The sequence below is a fragment of the Epinephelus fuscoguttatus genome, linkage group LG10 (genome assembly GCF_011397635.1).
Source record: "Epinephelus fuscoguttatus linkage group LG10, E.fuscoguttatus.final_Chr_v1".
Classification (NCBI taxonomy): Eukaryota; Metazoa; Chordata; class Actinopteri; order Perciformes; family Serranidae; genus Epinephelus; species Epinephelus fuscoguttatus.
In genome coordinates, this window is record NC_064761.1 from 31,027,952 (window position 1) to 31,044,371 (window position 16,420).

The window sequence follows — 16,420 nt, forward strand, 5'->3', positions numbered from 1 at the left end:
ACTGGAATTTAATCCATATACAACCACCTTTTATCACATGACCGTAATCACTGATAACTGAGCAATATACATCCACTGATGTCCACAAGGTGTGGCTCCTTTTGTCAAAGAGTGAAAACAGCTCTGTAAGCTGTTTTTTAAACTTTACTCAGTTATTTGTTCAACTGTGTCCCAAACTGTATGGACGTATTCCTTGGCTCAGTGAATGTGTCACATTATTAAGTTGCCAATACCAGTGGTAGAAGAAGTATTGAAAACATGAATAAGTAATAAGCAAAATTAGCAATACCGATACACTCAAGTGCTTCAAACTGCACGTCAGTAAATGTACTTAGTTAAATGGACTGCACTTGTGTAGCACCTTTCTAGTCTTCAACCACTCAAAGCACTTTTACACTACGTCACATTCACCCGTTCACACACCCATTCACACACTGGTGGCCGTGGCTATCACACATTGTGCCATCTGCTACTCAGTAAACATTCACAGCACTCACACACTGATGGAACAACCATCGGGAGCAATTTGGGGTTCAGTATCTTGACCAAGGATACTTTGACATGTGGACTGGGGATCAAACTGCCAGTCTTCAGATTAGTGGACAACCTGCTCTACACAGCCACCCCACTTTCCACTACTGCCCCAGAACATACATTAAATTAATCTATCTTTATATACAATCTATGAATTTATCATATCATGAATGAGTTAATGAGCAGTCAGACACAGACAATACACCAAAATGAGAGAATATCTTGTAAGATGGAGACCATCCAGGGGGATGTAAGTTCAAGTCCGCGTGTGGACCAAACAAAGAATGTGGACTGGTAGCTGGAGAGGTGCCAGTTGTGCAAGGCACCGAAACCACAGCTGCTTGGGGCACCTGTCCACGGGCAGCCTCCTCACTCTGACATCTCTCCATCAATCAGTGGTGGACAGTAACAAAGTATTTTTACTTAAGTACAGTTTTTGAGTATCTGTACTTGAGTATTTTTTAAAAACTTATTACTTTGACTGCATTTCATGTGAAAGACAAGTATTGTACTTTTGACTCCACTACATTTGCTTTGAAGTCAGCAGATTTTTTTTTCTCTTCTAAAACACAAAAGTCCACCAACTGTGATCATTTAGTTCTGTGTGTGATTTGATAGTTGAAGTGGTGTTCCTGTACTTCTACCTTGCACATGCGCCACTCAGATTGGGCAGCTCATCCATAGAAATAGGTAGAGAGAAGAGATCATCTGCAGGTGGTTGTATTTGGTTGTACAGTGTTACAAGGGGCGTAGATATGGACAGTGCAGGCAGCGCAGTTGCGCTGGGGCCAGGAGGGTGGAGGGGCCCGTTTGCCACCTAGAAATAAATTCAAAGAACTCATATTAAATCAAAAATGGTGCAATTTACTACACTGAACAAAAATATAAACGCAACACTTTTGTTTTTGCTCCCATTTTTCATGAGCTGAACTCAAAGATCTAAAACATTTTCTATACACACAAAAGACCATTTCCCTCAAATATTGTTCACAAATCTGTCTAAATCTGTGTTAGTGAGCACTTCTCCTTTGCCGAGATAATCCATCCCACCTCACAGGTGTGGCATATCAAGATGCTGATTAGACAGCATGAATATTGCACAGGTGTGCATTAGGCTGGCCACAATAAAAGGCCACTCTGAAATGTGCAGTTTTGCTTTATTGGGGTCTGGGGGGGTCAGAAAAACAGTCAGTATCTGGTGTGACCACCATTTGCCTCACGCAGTGCAACACATCTCCTTCGCATAGAGTTGATCAGGTTGTTGATTGTGGCCTGTGGAATGTTGGTCCACTCCTCTTCAATGGCTGTGCAAAGTTGCTGGATACTGGCAGGAACTGGAACACGCTGTCGTACACGCCGATCCAGAGCATCCCAAACATGCTCAATGGGTGACATGTCCAGCGAGTATGCTGGCCATGCAAGAACTGGGATGTTTTCAGCTTCCAGGAATTGTGTAAGATCCTTGCAACATGGGGCCGTGCATTATCATGCTGCAACATGAGGTGATGGTCGTGGATGAATGGCACAACAATGGGCCTCAGGATCTCGTCACGGTATCCCTGTGCATTCAAAATGCCATCAATAAAATGCACCTGTGTTCGTTGTCCATAACATACGCCTGCCTATACCATAACCCCACCGTCACCATGGGCCACTCAATCCACAACATTGACATTAGCAAACCGCTCACCCACACAACGCCACACACGCTGTCTGCCATCTGCCCTGAACAGTGAAAACCGGGATTCATCCGTGAAGAGAACACCTCTCCAACGTGCCAGACGCCATCGAACGTGAGCATTTGCCCACTCAAATCGGTTACGACTACGAACTGCAGTCAGGTTGAGACCCCGATGAGGACGATGAGCATGCAGATGAGCTTCCCTGAGACGGTTTCTGACAGTTTGTGCAGAAATTCTTCGGTTATGCAAACCGATTGTTGCAGCAGCTGTCTGGGTGGCTGGTCTCAGACAATCTTGGAGGTGAACATGCTGGATGTGGAGGTCCTGGGCTGGTGTGGTTACACATGGTCTGCGGTTGTGAGGCCGGTTGGATGTACTGCCAAATTGTCTGAAACACCTTTGGAGACGGCTCATAGAGAAATGAATATTCAGTTCACGGGCAACAGCTCTGGTGGACATTCCTGCAGTCAGCACGCCAATTGCACGCTCCCTCAAAACTTGCGACATCTGTGGCATTGTGCTGTGTGATAAAACTGAACATTTCAGAGTGGCCTTTTATTGTGGCCAGCCTAAGGCACACCTGCGCAATAATCATGCTGTCTAATCAGCATCTTGATATGCCACACCTGTGAGGTGGGATGGATTATCTCGGCAAAAGAGAAGTGCTCACTAACACAGATTTAGACAGATTTGTGAACAATATTTGTGAGAAATGGTCTTTTGTGTATATAGAAAATGTTTTAAATCTTTGAGTTCAGCTCATGAAAAATAGGAGCAAAAACAAAAGTGTTGCGTTTATGTTTTTGTTCAGTGTATATATGCCCTCAAAAAGGCAAACCCATCTCCATCATGGTTTTCTGTTTTTGTAAAATAGTATCAATCTATAACAAAATTATATACTAATTCTACATAAACAATGGAAAAAAAAAACATAATCTAATTAAAGAAACTATTCAGTTAAACTAGTAATTTCCTTTTTTGTAGTTTTTGTCATATATAGATATGTAACAATGATTGCTGGGTAACATGTATGTTGATGTTGTTCAAGTCTATTTAATCCTGTATTGAGACAACACAATTTATAGTAGCTAGTTTAGGTGCAAAATCTTTCAAGACTGACAAGCTGGGCACATCTGTAAGTGGATATAGCATAAATGCCGCAGTAAGACACAACTCTGTGTGTTTCATAACTTGTAACTAGGGCGCACTGGGGCCCATCGTAACTACCTTATGCCACTGGGTGTTACTATGGCTACAGCAGCAGATGGAGATGAGGATTCCCCAGCAGATCATTCATGACCATACCTCAAGTCAAATGAAAATGACAATGGGGGTCCTTTTGTCAATTTGTGTTTCTGTGGGCATTTCTATAAGCTTTTCAGCATATTCAACAAGCCTGTTATTCTACAGGTTCTATAGGCAAGTCAGTGCTGTCAGTGGGTTGTTTTAAAGTCATTAGGAAGTGTTAAGATTTAAAAAAGCATTTGAATACTTTCTCTTAAAGGCAAGCATTTCAGGTAAATCAGCAGAGGGCACCTTGGGCCACCCCTTTTGGTCTTGCCCCAAGCTAAACAAGCTCTGGTCAGATATTTTTAAGAGATATCTTAGAAGTATACAACTGCGATATTACACCAGACCCACGTACTGTCATCCTGGATGGTACCTCACATCTGTTAGCTCTGTCCCACATGCAACAAAGGACAATACAATATGGCATGGTTGTGGCAAAAAAAGGAATATTTTAACTCTTTAACAACTGGGGATGTGCCTTCACAAGTGCACAGAAAGAAGACAACAAAACAATACAAAGAAACACATAAGTACAAGTCAGGCATTAAAATGGGAAGCTTTCCTATAAATATATGTTTTAAGCAGTGATTTAAAAACAGGTAACATGCTAGCCAGCCTAATCTCCTCAGGCAGAGAACTCCAGAGCCTTGGGACCTCTAGTTACCAGCCTTGATCTAGGGACGACTAGTGAAGGTAGGCTTGAGGATCTCAGATCACGACTTGGAGCATAGGTAGTCAACTATCTAGCTTGGTGCTAAACCATGTTGAGCTTTAAAAGATATTAAATGAATCTTAAATTCTATTCTGAAGTTGACTGGCAACCAGTGGAGGGAGACAAGAATAGGGGTGATATGTGACCTATGATTTGTCCCAGTTAAAACAGCAGCATAGTTGAAGCTTGTTAGATGCTAATTAGATACAGTGTTTCAGTGTGTACAGCTCTGTAATCTTTGATAAAACATGGCAACCAATCATGACTTACTTATCGAGGTTGGCCTAATGTGTTTGCATGAGTTTATAGATACTTGTTCATAATGGGTTGGACAAACATGTGTATTAGTACTATATGAATATGTACAGACTTCCATTCTGTAGTTAGTGCTGAACTTTTTTTGTATCCTTTTCTTTTTGTATTGCTCATTTCCGAGGGTGGGGCGTGGGTGACTTGTATTTGTGTCGTTTGTGTTAAAATCTGCACTCCAGCAATCCAGTACTTTAACTCAAATAAAAGTAATTTGACTCAGCAATTTTCACTTGTATAGGAATAATATATGACCAAGGAGTATCTATACTTTGACTCAAGCTATAAAGTTGTGTACTTTGTCCACCACTGCCATTAATGCACGTGTAGCCTATAGGTCATGTTTGTGTATGTTAGCTGAGTGAATGTCGTGTTTGTTGGATTTTATGTTAACTTATTTACATTTTTTGGGGCCAGATGTGACAGCTGTGCTCCACACCAACTGTCACTTCCGTGCTGTGATTCAATTGGTGCAAAGTTTCCAAGACAATCCCACACTCCGCCTTTCTGCCCATAACGTTACTGTGCTGCAGCTCAACGGTCCGGAGAAAGAGGGCCTTGTTGTGGGCTGGACCGGTTCACTGACCAACATTACACTGCAGGTCACAGCAGGACAGAGGAGCAACAGGCTGCCAGAGAGGTCAGTGGCTGATGTGACAGCGCTGTTTTGCTTTTAAATCAACTTCTCAGAGACGATGGGCTAAGCTAACATGCTAAGTTAAAGGGAAAGTGGGTATACAGGGAACGTTCCTTTTGACAGTTGAGGAAATAACTGACTATACTTACTTTGCTCGTGTACTGCTCTGACCGAAATCCACGATAAAGTAGGAGGAACCGTCTAAAAGAGGGTTGTAGTTTGCTGAAGTAACGTTTACAAGTCATAGTTTCTCTTTTAGGCTAAAGTTCAGCTATTAACTGGAGGAAATGACAGCTGCTGTGTGGCACGAGCGCGAGGACACCGTGTCGTGTTCAAAAGCAGCTAAATGCGTTGGAAATCATCCTTTCAGCAGGATTTATATTTGTCACGTAGGAATACTGCTGCGTTTGAATCCTATTTTTGCCATACAACGGGCTTATTCTTCATTAACTGGACTTAACTCCAGTGAGTGCCAACATATTTTTTGTAAGGTGCTTAATATAACATTGTGCTAAGACAATGACCCCTTGTAATGAGGCAACGCCCCACTCGTGACCTCTTAGTGTGGACATGAGCTGTTGACACGTAATTGGTTTTTATTCCTCTCAGATTGTTTTCTTTAAGGGATTTATAGAGGCCCAAAGAAATGAAAGTGTCCAATACTTTACAATAATAGTATGTAATAGAGTTTCTCCCTCCCATCTTAGCCCTGTAATCATCTCATGACTACATGGAGGGTCATTGCCTCCAGGTTGAGCTCTGAATAAATGCTTTTCAGTCCATGTAAATTCATCTCACTGATCTTGGCCTACACTATTTCAGATAAAGCTGAAATATATTGGACAGTTTCTTTATTAAATACCAGCTCTTCTTTGGTTAATTCACTCTTTACTGGTTTTGTCCACATCAGCGTTTCTTTCTTTCTGTCTTATCTCAATCCGTCATATTGAAGACAGCTGTAGTCTCTTCGATCGAGGACAGCTGTAGCCCTCTTTAACCCACTAACAGTTACTGATCTCTCTTTTGTTTCAGCTCCAACACTGTCCCCTATTGCAAGTGTCTCAACAGTTTCTTGGAGATATACCAGCTTGTCCATTTATATCAAAGGTCAGAGTGTTTCAGCTCCGAAGGGAGGGTAGCAGCTTTCCCTTCTCTGAAAGAGGATGATGTGGCTCAACATTGTGAGGATGTGACAAACGGTCATATAACGCAATAGGAAGATACCAGAAAGCCTTGTTATGAGCTGCAATCACTTGTCAGTGAGATGATGATTTCCAAAAGTAGCTTAGTTTGTGTTGCATAACAGAGTCCCTCTTAATATGTACCGTGGCTGTGAATATTATCTCGGGTTCATCTCACACTTGATAGCAGGGTGCACAGTGTCAGACTTTGCTTTGTAATAAAGCCAGCGAAGATGTCATCAACTGCATCTCAGAAAAACATGTTGCTCAACCAAGCTGTTGCAACAAAATGCAATTTGCAATCTCACAGCGTCTGGTACACCACAGGTCATGAAAACATCACAGAGTATTTTATTCACCATGACATCTGAAAGAATCTGTGATCAGAATTAGCAGTTGTTCGATAGAAAGGTCATCCACGGTTGAAACAGCTTGTCTTCAGTGTAGTTTCTGGATTTTCTGCATCCCTGCTGGGTTTATTTCATCTTATCTGGGGCTCGTGTCTCTCTGTCAGCAGTTCCTTCTGTCAGGTGCATGTGTAGTCAGATCTACCTAAGTATTTACTGCATGCTGCAGCAACAGGTTACAGCTGTTCGGCTTCACTCCTCACGCTGCTGCTGTATGTTTCCCCAGCAGCATGATCACAGAGGTCATGTTTGTCTTTGGTTCTCCTGCCCTATACATCAGGTCAACCATGATTAACAAATAGTGTGCCAGTAAATACAGGTGTAGCCCACTTATGTCTCTGTGTGCCATCTGGTAGAATGCAGCAGATGCTGTCCACATGTTGGGAGCACCGGCAGCTATCATGCCTCTTTGCTTTCATCACTTGCAACTCTTCATCATGCCATCTATTCATCTGCTGATTATTTCCCTGAATAACTGCTCGGTCAATGACATGTCAGACAATAGGGGAATCATATTTTTTTTTTATCATCATTATTTCTCAGAACCCAAAGTAACATCTTCGAGTTGCTTATTTTTTCTGACCAACAATTCAAAACACGAAGATATATATACACCTCCTTTCTGTCTCTTACCTGTCGTGCTATTTATAGATTGAAAATTCTTATGATCTGAGTTGTTAAGTGTTGGAGATATCAGCCGTAGAGATGTCTGCCCTCTATCCAATTTAATGGAACTAGACGGCTCTCGGCTTGTGGAGCTCAAAGCACCAGAAAACACATTTGAAAAACTCAAAAGCAGTGTCTCTTTCCAGAAATCACGATCTGGTTACTCAAAATAATTCATACGGGATCTGTTGTCTTTCTACCAAAATACACCCAACAACTGTATCACTGTGCTGGTCTTTCACAATCCACCCCATGGAAAAAAAGATGATTTCAAGAGTTGCACCGAGCTTCCTCACATCACAGCTCAGCTGAAGAGGTCACCAGTAATGTTTACATCTCACACTCGTCTCTAGCACAAGCCTCTCATCCATGACTAGATGTACGCTTCCTTCTGCGCAGTGATCTAGTGGGCAGGTGTGGTTCCATAGAAAGAAAATAGTTCCTACGTGAAACTGCTCACAGCAAGGTCTGTGGTTTATCTTGAGTAGCCAGGTCATGATTTCTGGAAAGAGACATTGCTGTGAGTTTTGAGTGCTTTGAGAACCACAAGTTAAGTGCTATCTAGTTCCATTATATTGGAGAGAAGGCAGACTTCTGTACGACCAATATCTCCAACACTCAACTCACACCAGTACAATCTAGACTAAGATTAAAAGTAAGAACCGAGGAAAATTAAAAAAGAAATAGACAACAGAAAAGGATGTACACACAAAATCGTAAATGCTGCAAATCAATGAGCGTGACAGCTTTATGATAATATTGGAATTTAGTATGCACAAGTGTCATGACTTTTCTGTAGAGATGCACAATATTGGATATTTTGCCTATATCCAATATGCCCATACATAACAACTTTTTTGGCCAATAGCCCATACTGATTTCAATATACCCGCATTTTCCCCACCTAATTTTAGTGATCATAGTTTCTTTTGAAGTGGAGTCAATGTTGAATTATGCATGCATATCTTATCATGATGGCCCACCAGCAGATGGAGACATGAAATCGAATGCTTTTCGTTATATGTAATATTCATTTTTTTGTGCAAAATAAGAAAAAGCAAGTTGGCTGATTCTGATGACGTGCCAATAATATTGTGCGTGCATCCCTTCTTTTCTTTATTTGTGAAGATGTTCCCATCTGTTTAATTTATCCATAAATAGATTTTCAGTCAATAACCACATGTTTGATATGCATTTACATGTAGTAGTCATTAGTAATTTATAAAAATCGATGTTAGTTGCAGTCTTACATTCCATACAGTATGCCATGAGAGGGAATTTTATCCATACTGCCCACTCCTAGAAGGAACATTCACTCATGTTACCCATCTTGTGTGGAGTTGAGCATTGTACTGATTGAAAAAATTACATGTAATTTCTCCTCCTTACTTCTACCAGAACAGAAATTGAGTGTATAACTGGAGAATTGATTGAATTAATCATGGGTTTATTTGACCCTTCTCTGTGACCCAGTTATTAGATTTAGTTTTTATCGAAGGCATTGTGTTAATGTAAGAGATTCGTTTTCACTTGAAGCAATATTTCAGTTGAGTAATTCTTTTGCCCCAGTTTTCATTTAGAGCAATATGTTACAATAGTGGACTTGCAGTATTGCTCAATATTTCACTTGAGAATTTTCACTTGATATAAATGATAGCGAGGTCCATTTTGCCTGCACGCCTTTATGTGAGCTTGTGAACAATCAATCTCCAGGATTAAAGGCCTGCTGGTCCATTCTTACCAGTCCAGTTCTGACCATTAGTCATGCTTTTCTCTTGACTCTATTCCATGATTTCAAATAAGATTTACCTTTGGATCTCCAGAGTTCCTCTCATAATTTATCATGTATGTATTCATTTTATGTCACAGCAATAATCAATTTGAGAAACCAGTATGTTTTCAGGATACTGTGCACATACTAAAAAGTATTAAGTGAACTTGAAGGATTAAGCTCCAACTTATTTGTGTTTCACTTTCATCTTGATTGAACAGTTATGAATTTCTTTTAATAAACCTTAGAGGAAGAAATAAGTCTTGTGAGTCTTCCTGTGATGTTGCCACATTAAAACCATAGAAACCCACCTCAGCCTCTTTGATGTGCTATTAAAATGCCAGGCTGCGATTCTGACATTCTATAATAGATAGCAAAAGACCATGTCAAAATGATTCTTAAACTCACTCACGCTCATCCTTCACCCTGCGCTACCAAATATTGGCTTCATTAATCTTTCCATGAGCAAATTCTAAATTTCGCCCAGCCTCTGATGTTCATATTTTATTATTTTAGTCTGCTATATCCTTTTTATAAATTCAAATATATAACTAGGGGAAATAAACAAGAAAAAAACTAAATGCCAAATGTATCATGATCAATTTTTTAACTTTCAATTTTGACACAGTGTCGAGACTTGAAGTGTTTGCTTGGCTGCACCATTTCATTTTTTAAGTGCAGTTTCATCCTCATTGCATCATAGTGTTGACAAATGAATTTAACATGGTTGAGTTGCCTTTCTGCCCGTATTCTGAAACCGTCTGACAGGACAGCGATTCCATTGCCAAATTCCTCAGACATTTCTTCTCTGCAAGATAAATTAGATCAGCCACTTAAACAATGGATATCAGAGATGTATTTCATCATGCACACCAAGCAATGTGAGGTGACTCTCTGTTTCTGACACTTTATATTCCATGTCAGAGATTGAATCCAGCAGTCACAATGGCAGACAGCAGGAAGACTAATGAGACTGGAGCTGCAGCAGCAGAACCAGCTAATGGAGACCAGCAGGTGAGGAGCACTGTGACCCGAAATGACACATATTATAAAACTGAAGCATATTATGAACTCATTTGACGCTTGATAAGCCACTGTGGGGAATCAATCATTATCCCTAACAGAATACTTAAACTCTGCGCTGAAAAGAGCTTTTCTTTACACAGAAAGGATTATATTTCACATTGTTTATGTATTTTCAGTGACAGTAATGGCTGTGTTTTTGTCCTAGAATGTTGTTTCCCGAGTGAGCAATTTGCCTCTGGTCAGTTCAGCTTGCGAGGCGGTTTCCAGCGCCTACAGCAGCACCAAAGACAGCGTGCCCTTGCTGAAGGGAGTGATGGATGCAGCAGAGAGTGGGGTCCGAACCCTGGGAGCAGCTGCCACCACGGGGTCCAAGCCTCTGCTGGACATTATAGAACCACAGCGTGAGTTCTTCTCTCTGAGCAAAACATGATGTAATGTATTTGCAACGATGGCCTGCTATAAAAGAACATTGCAAGCTTGTTGCACATTAAAGGTGTGAATTGATGTCAGGTCCACTTGTTACCTCTGGGCGAGAATACAGCGAGAATAAAAAAAAAGGTTTCTTCTTTTAAGAACAGAATTTCTACATCGTTTACCGGAGGTGTCATCTTTAAAACCCTTTCAGTTCTTACTCTACTGTAAACATGAAACAGTTACTGTTTTTGTTACTTGTTGGCATCACTTCCCACTGATCAGGTTAGCTGAGGATTCTTTTCATTTCAAAAACATTTAATCTTATTCCTCTTGAATTTCTGTTGTGTCCTTGTTCCAGTTGCCACAGTGAATGAGTACGCCTTGAAAGGACTGGGTAAAGTGGAAGAGAAACTGCCTATTCTTCATCAACCAGCAGACAAGGTTGGCAAGAAGCACCTTTTAACTGTGCATTCAGATTTATTAATTATAGTGTTAACCTTTATCACATTAGGACCTGTAACTTTTGAGAACTTACACATTAATGTATCAAGACACTTCAAACATCACTAACTCCTTTCGTCCTTTTTGTGTTGAAATGCCTTGTGGGCCTGTTTTATGTTCATTCTGTCTATTTCATGTGAAGCACTTGGTGAATATCATGCCCTTATTGTAAAGCAGTTTGTGCAGGATTTCTTGTATGAAAGGTGCTATACAACTAGCCTTCTAAATAAGTCCACATGTTGTATTAGGTAACCACAGCAACAACATTTACACTTCACAATAGAGTGGTGCAGGGACATTTTTTGTAGGCTAACTCAGAGGTTAACATCACTCTGGTTCCCGGGACAAAAAGCTAATGAGATTTTTCCACTGATTTTTTTATTTTTATTGCAGAAAACCAGCTCTGTGGCAACAAAAGTTTTATATGCCTACATGTTTTCTTCAGTAAAATAATGCACAATTGAGCACCACTTTCTTTCTGAAGCGTAAATGCAATCACTATAAGTAAACTAATGATAGGTTATAAAAGAATTACAACATGGTTGCATGACTTCAGTGTCACCACTACAACAAGGCTGTAGTTGGCCTGATGACATTATTTCACCACTTGATAGCAACCGCCTTTTTTAAGACACCTTAAAGCTTCGAAATTTGCGAGTGGTGTTTTTACTGTTGTATTTTACAATGAGTAAAATGTGAAAATCCTCAGCTTCTGTTGACCACAGCCCTTAGTTCAGGCATCTAAACAAAAACCCATTCAAAAAACCATTGTATTCAAGACAAGGGAAACAGAAGGGCAAACATGCTAACTTAATTCCAGGTTTTAGGATTCATTCCTGCACCACTTAATATGTGAACAGCTACTGTTATACTGAGGTAAAAACAATAATCAAGTCATGGGTGAAACTGGTGACAAACACACTGAAAGTAAAGATTGTTTGACAGCAGTCTCTCTTGTATCCTTTAATACAGTATATGGCCATGGTATAAGTGGGATAAAACACTCAGGGGTGTCCTAAAAAAGAGAAAACACCACTCCCTATCTTCCACCTCATCCTTTCTTATTCTCGTAGTGGTGCACCCGGCATTACCATTTAGTCTGTTAACTGCTCCTTGTAGGTCAAATTGACTCAAATGTCATATCTGCCGACAGGATAAAAGCTATGAAGAAAATACATAATACACCGTCATTACTCTCCAAGAATGACTCATAATCTGCTGTGTTCTTCCTCAGGTGGTGTCAGACACAGTAGGTATGGTGTACCAGTCGGTGGCAGGGGCCAAGGATGCTGTGCTTGGGGCTGTGATGGGCGGTGTTGAGATGACCCGGGCAGCAGTCAGTGGAGGTATCATGACCGCCATGGGGACCAGGATGGGCCAGATGGTCAGCAGTGGGATGGGCCTGGCCCTGAGCCGATCCGAGGACTGGGTTGACCAGAACCTACCACTCACTGAGAGGGAGCTGGGTCAGTGGATATCCTAGATGTGGAAAGCATAATGAGTCCATAAAAACCAGGGGAGGTGGTAAACCCATATGGCTACTGCTGAGGTGTAGACGGGTGTGTTTTGACAGTTGGATCAAATGAAGCTGAAACAAGGCTGCAGTTGGAATTAATTAATTATAGAAAACGAGTGGCCAGTTTGTCTGGTGTTCATAAAAGATGACTGTAAATAAGTACAGTAGCTGTTCCCCAACTTTTTCTCTATAGCTGCTCGGATAGCAAAGAAATGTCAGGCTTTAAGACCCTGTCAGTAAGCATTCATTTTTTCTCCCCTGATTATATTTGAAAATGTAGAGCCGTTCCACTCCAGTGCTCCATAAATAATGCTGATGGAAACAAAACTTTAATGGTAATAACTCACTTTTAAATTAAATTTTGTTATTTGTAATTGTTAGTCCTTGAATTTACAGATCAGTTAATCAAAGTGGGAGTGATTCCAACTCTGCGTTATAAATTTTAGTGCACCTTTTTAATAGATTCCATAGAAACAAAAGATCACTTTCTGTTCATTCCTTAAATTGCCAGTCGAGATCTGATACCCTACCTTAATCTGATTTGTGGCCCTTTATTTCTTCTTTTTACATTTGCACGTGCAAACAAAAGTAGCATTTAGTTACGTATTGGCATATGAAAAATACACAGCAGTGGTATACCATGTACTTTCAGTAAAGCATTAATAATGCGATAGTTTTGCTTTAAAGAGGAACATGTTGAAGTTTAAGCACAATGATTAGCCTTATATTCCACACATTGCCCCAAGTTTAGTTTCATACACTATATATTGTAGCTGGCCATTTACTTAAACTCAATTTGTTTCATAATCAGTGTGTGTGAATGATGATATTTGCAGTATTTGCCAATGACTGTGAGAGTCAGTAACCAGCACTGTGTCTTTACGTCACTGATCTGTAGATCAAACAGCAAATTTTATGAGACTGTCCAAATGAATTATTATTATAAAGGCAAGACAAGGTAATGTGGCGAGATGGAGGTGGTCGTGACAAAAGTGTTAAGTTCTAAAACAGTGTCTGGATCTGAGCACATGAATGGTTGATGCTATTCACAGAGGAAGAGAGCAGGTCATTCCAGTGAACTTCCCCTCTGTTAACTTGGCTCAAGAAGCACCTACAATTTCCAACACTCACAGCTTTGACACCTGCTACTGTGATGTCATGTTATCATGACAACCTGCCATACTCTATATCGCAGCAATACTCCAGAGGCCATTCTTTTGTCTGGAAATGGATGTAAAAACGATGCAACTGCATCAGTTATTGGCAGCAGCAGCAAAGTGCCCATAATGGCAGTACTCGAGGGAATTTGGATTTGTTCAGTGGTTTCTGTGGCTTTTAAAAGAGGCACTGCGACAGTGTTACGCTGCATACTGAAGGTCTTCATATAGCAGAAAACTAAAGGAGAGATGAAGAAGTGCTGATTTATTGTTTGGATTTTTTGATAGTTGGCAAAACTGTATAACATACAGTACTTTAATCACACCTTTATGCTCACACCTACATATTTGAATTTTCAAAACATAAAATATCTCTTTTGAATACACATTTATAAGATTATTACTATTCTCTCTCAGCTGCTGTCGCTGAACCTGTCACCAGTGAGGTGACCACCCCGCCGACCAGCCCCGGCTACTTTGTCCGCTTGGGGAAACTCTCCGCCAAAGTACAGGAGCGAGCCCTAGAGCAGTCCCTGGGCCGTGCACGGCGTGCCAGGGATGCCACCTATGCTACAGTGGCTCAGATGACCAGTACTCTGGACCTGCTAGAGAGTGCCCGTACCAGCCTGGGTACCGCCAGTAACCAGATTGGAGGAGCCTCAGAGCAGCTGATGCAACGCTGGACAGAGTGGAAACAGAAGCAGGCTGAAGCTAGACAGACTGAGTCAGAGCCAGATGGGACCAGCGATGAGGCTGAGGTCAGAGCTGAAGCATTTGGGAATTGAGTTAATGGTTTCTAACAAGATTATTGTTGCATTTGACAGCATTTACAGTGTATATTCTGTACATATATATAGCATGTATTCTCCAAAGTGACTTGGAATACGCAGTTAAAGAAATCTAAGAGCGTGACAGGGATGAGAATAAAAAATAAATAAAAAGAGTCTTGAAATTCAACAATAAATCAGACTTGCATTTTAGAGGCTGACATTGTAGTGTTATGCTCCCACAGATTCATGTGGAGTAGGAGTGATATTACACTGTGTCATGAGAATTGGGAAAGGAAATGGAATTTGGAGGAACAGATATGTTATATCTATATAATCCTCTGCTGATAGCTATAAGTTCTCTTTATTTTTATTCCCACTTCCTGTTAACAGCAGCTGGAATGGCGGGTCCTCTCCATGGTGCATGGTCTGAGCGCCCAGCTGAGATCAGCATGCTCCAATGTGGTGTCAAGTGCCCAGGGTCTGCCAGGTGCAGTCCAGGACCAGCTTACCAGCGCAAGGCGATCAGCTGAAGAACTGCATTCCTCTCTGGGGAACACCAGCACCATCACACCCCTCCTTCTGGAGCGGAGCCGCCACCACCTGACCCAAGTACTAATTGCACCACGTTGTCTTTACCGCAGCGTTTTGTTTTGCTGCATCAGCTGAGCTAAATATAGTTTAGCGCTTGAAGTTTTAATTTCTGTTTTCAATGCCATCACTTCTCACAGTTAGTCCTTCCATTACCTTTATATGAGTGCTTGAATAATACCCACGGAGCCATACTTTACGTAAACAAACATCCATTCTCAAGGGTGTGTGCTCATTCATATGCATTAATGAAACTAGAACAGTCAAGCTTAGTAATGTACACATGTAACCTCAGTATTTCCTGCCCACAATAGGTTTAGCATATTTTCTAAGGTAAAGTATTTGTTTTTATTGTGGTTGAGTCATTTTGTTGAAACTGATACTAGTGTGTGCTCATTCCCAGGTTCAACAGTCTCTGGATGGTGTCATGGAATATCTGCTAAACAACACACCACTCAACTGGCTGGTGGGACCTTTCGCCCCTCAGATCACTGAGAAGGCAGAGGATGATGTGGCGATGGAGCAGAGCGGACCACACAAATAGACTTTGTTCTGTTTCTCCATGAGTTAATCAATGTGGTGACAGAAGACTGTTTACTGTAGACGGACCATTTCAAAAAAAACACATAACTGCTTGCCTTAATGAAAGAGGCCTTAAATTCATGTAGTCATGTTTTCTTCATTATGTACTCAGCTTTTATTACCTAATAACACTACATTTGTGATGTAGAAGTTAATCATAAGTCAGTTAAACATGACTGAATGCTCTGACCTGTGGCCAAAAAGAATTTACCCATTTGTGCACTTTATTATTTATCCCAAAAGTTAAAAGTATTTTTACATGTGTTGAAGATTACTCTCTGTATGTGCCCTGCCCATACTGGTGTTTGAAAAACTTGTGTTAGTGCCTTAAAAGAACTGAAAGCATTCCCAGAGTTAAGCCAAATTTATGCTGCCTGTCAACACCGAGACCATTTCAAGACTCTCAATTCCCTTTGTGAGAGTAGAGCAGACATGAGCATGCAACTTTAATGAAATTTAAAGCCCATAAAGCCTTCATGTGTTTTTAGATATGCAGTTTTAATTTCAGTGTTTTAAACCCTGATGGGTTTATGGAAAGCAGCTAATTAAGAGCCAATAACCTGACGTGAATAAAATTTGACACAGCACAGTGTTGGTGTCTCGCTTGATATACTTTAATAAAAGTGTTATTTGTGAGTTTTGTGTTGTTTGTGTGTTTTTGTTGGGGTGGTGGACTT

The 16,420-nt window shown here is 40.8% G+C and overlaps 1 protein-coding gene across 1 annotated transcript; it reads left to right on the plus strand.

Annotated features, from left to right (window-relative positions):
* The first annotated feature begins 5,030 nt into the window (after nucleotides 1-5,030).
* On the plus strand, nucleotides 5,031-16,380 carry plin3 (perilipin 3). The gene is made up of 8 exons (XM_049588382.1): nucleotides 5,031-5,167; nucleotides 10,114-10,203; nucleotides 10,421-10,616; nucleotides 10,988-11,070; nucleotides 12,365-12,596; nucleotides 14,221-14,561; nucleotides 14,964-15,182; nucleotides 15,565-16,380. Exons 2-8 carry the CDS (start codon nucleotides 10,135-10,137, stop codon nucleotides 15,703-15,705), a joined length of 1,281 nt encoding a protein of 426 aa, XP_049444339.1. The 5' UTR covers nucleotides 5,031-5,167; nucleotides 10,114-10,134; the 3' UTR covers nucleotides 15,706-16,380.
* Nucleotides 16,381-16,420: the final 40 nt, after the last annotated feature.

What these genes read in the sequence shown, in the direction of transcription:
- plin3 (XM_049588382.1), top strand. Translation starts at nt 10,135, where the DNA reads ATGGCAGACAGCAGGAAGACTAATGAGACTGGAGCTGCAGCAGCAGAA. An exon ending in CAGCTAATGGAGACCAGCAG is followed by an intron (nt 10,204 to 10,420) that starts GTGAGGAGCACT and finishes TTTTTGTCCTAG; the next exon opens with AATGTTGTTTCCCGAGTGAG. An exon ending in GCCGCCACCACCTGACCCAA is followed by an intron (nt 15,183 to 15,564) that starts GTACTAATTGCA and finishes GCTCATTCCCAG; the next exon opens with GTTCAACAGTCTCTGGATGG.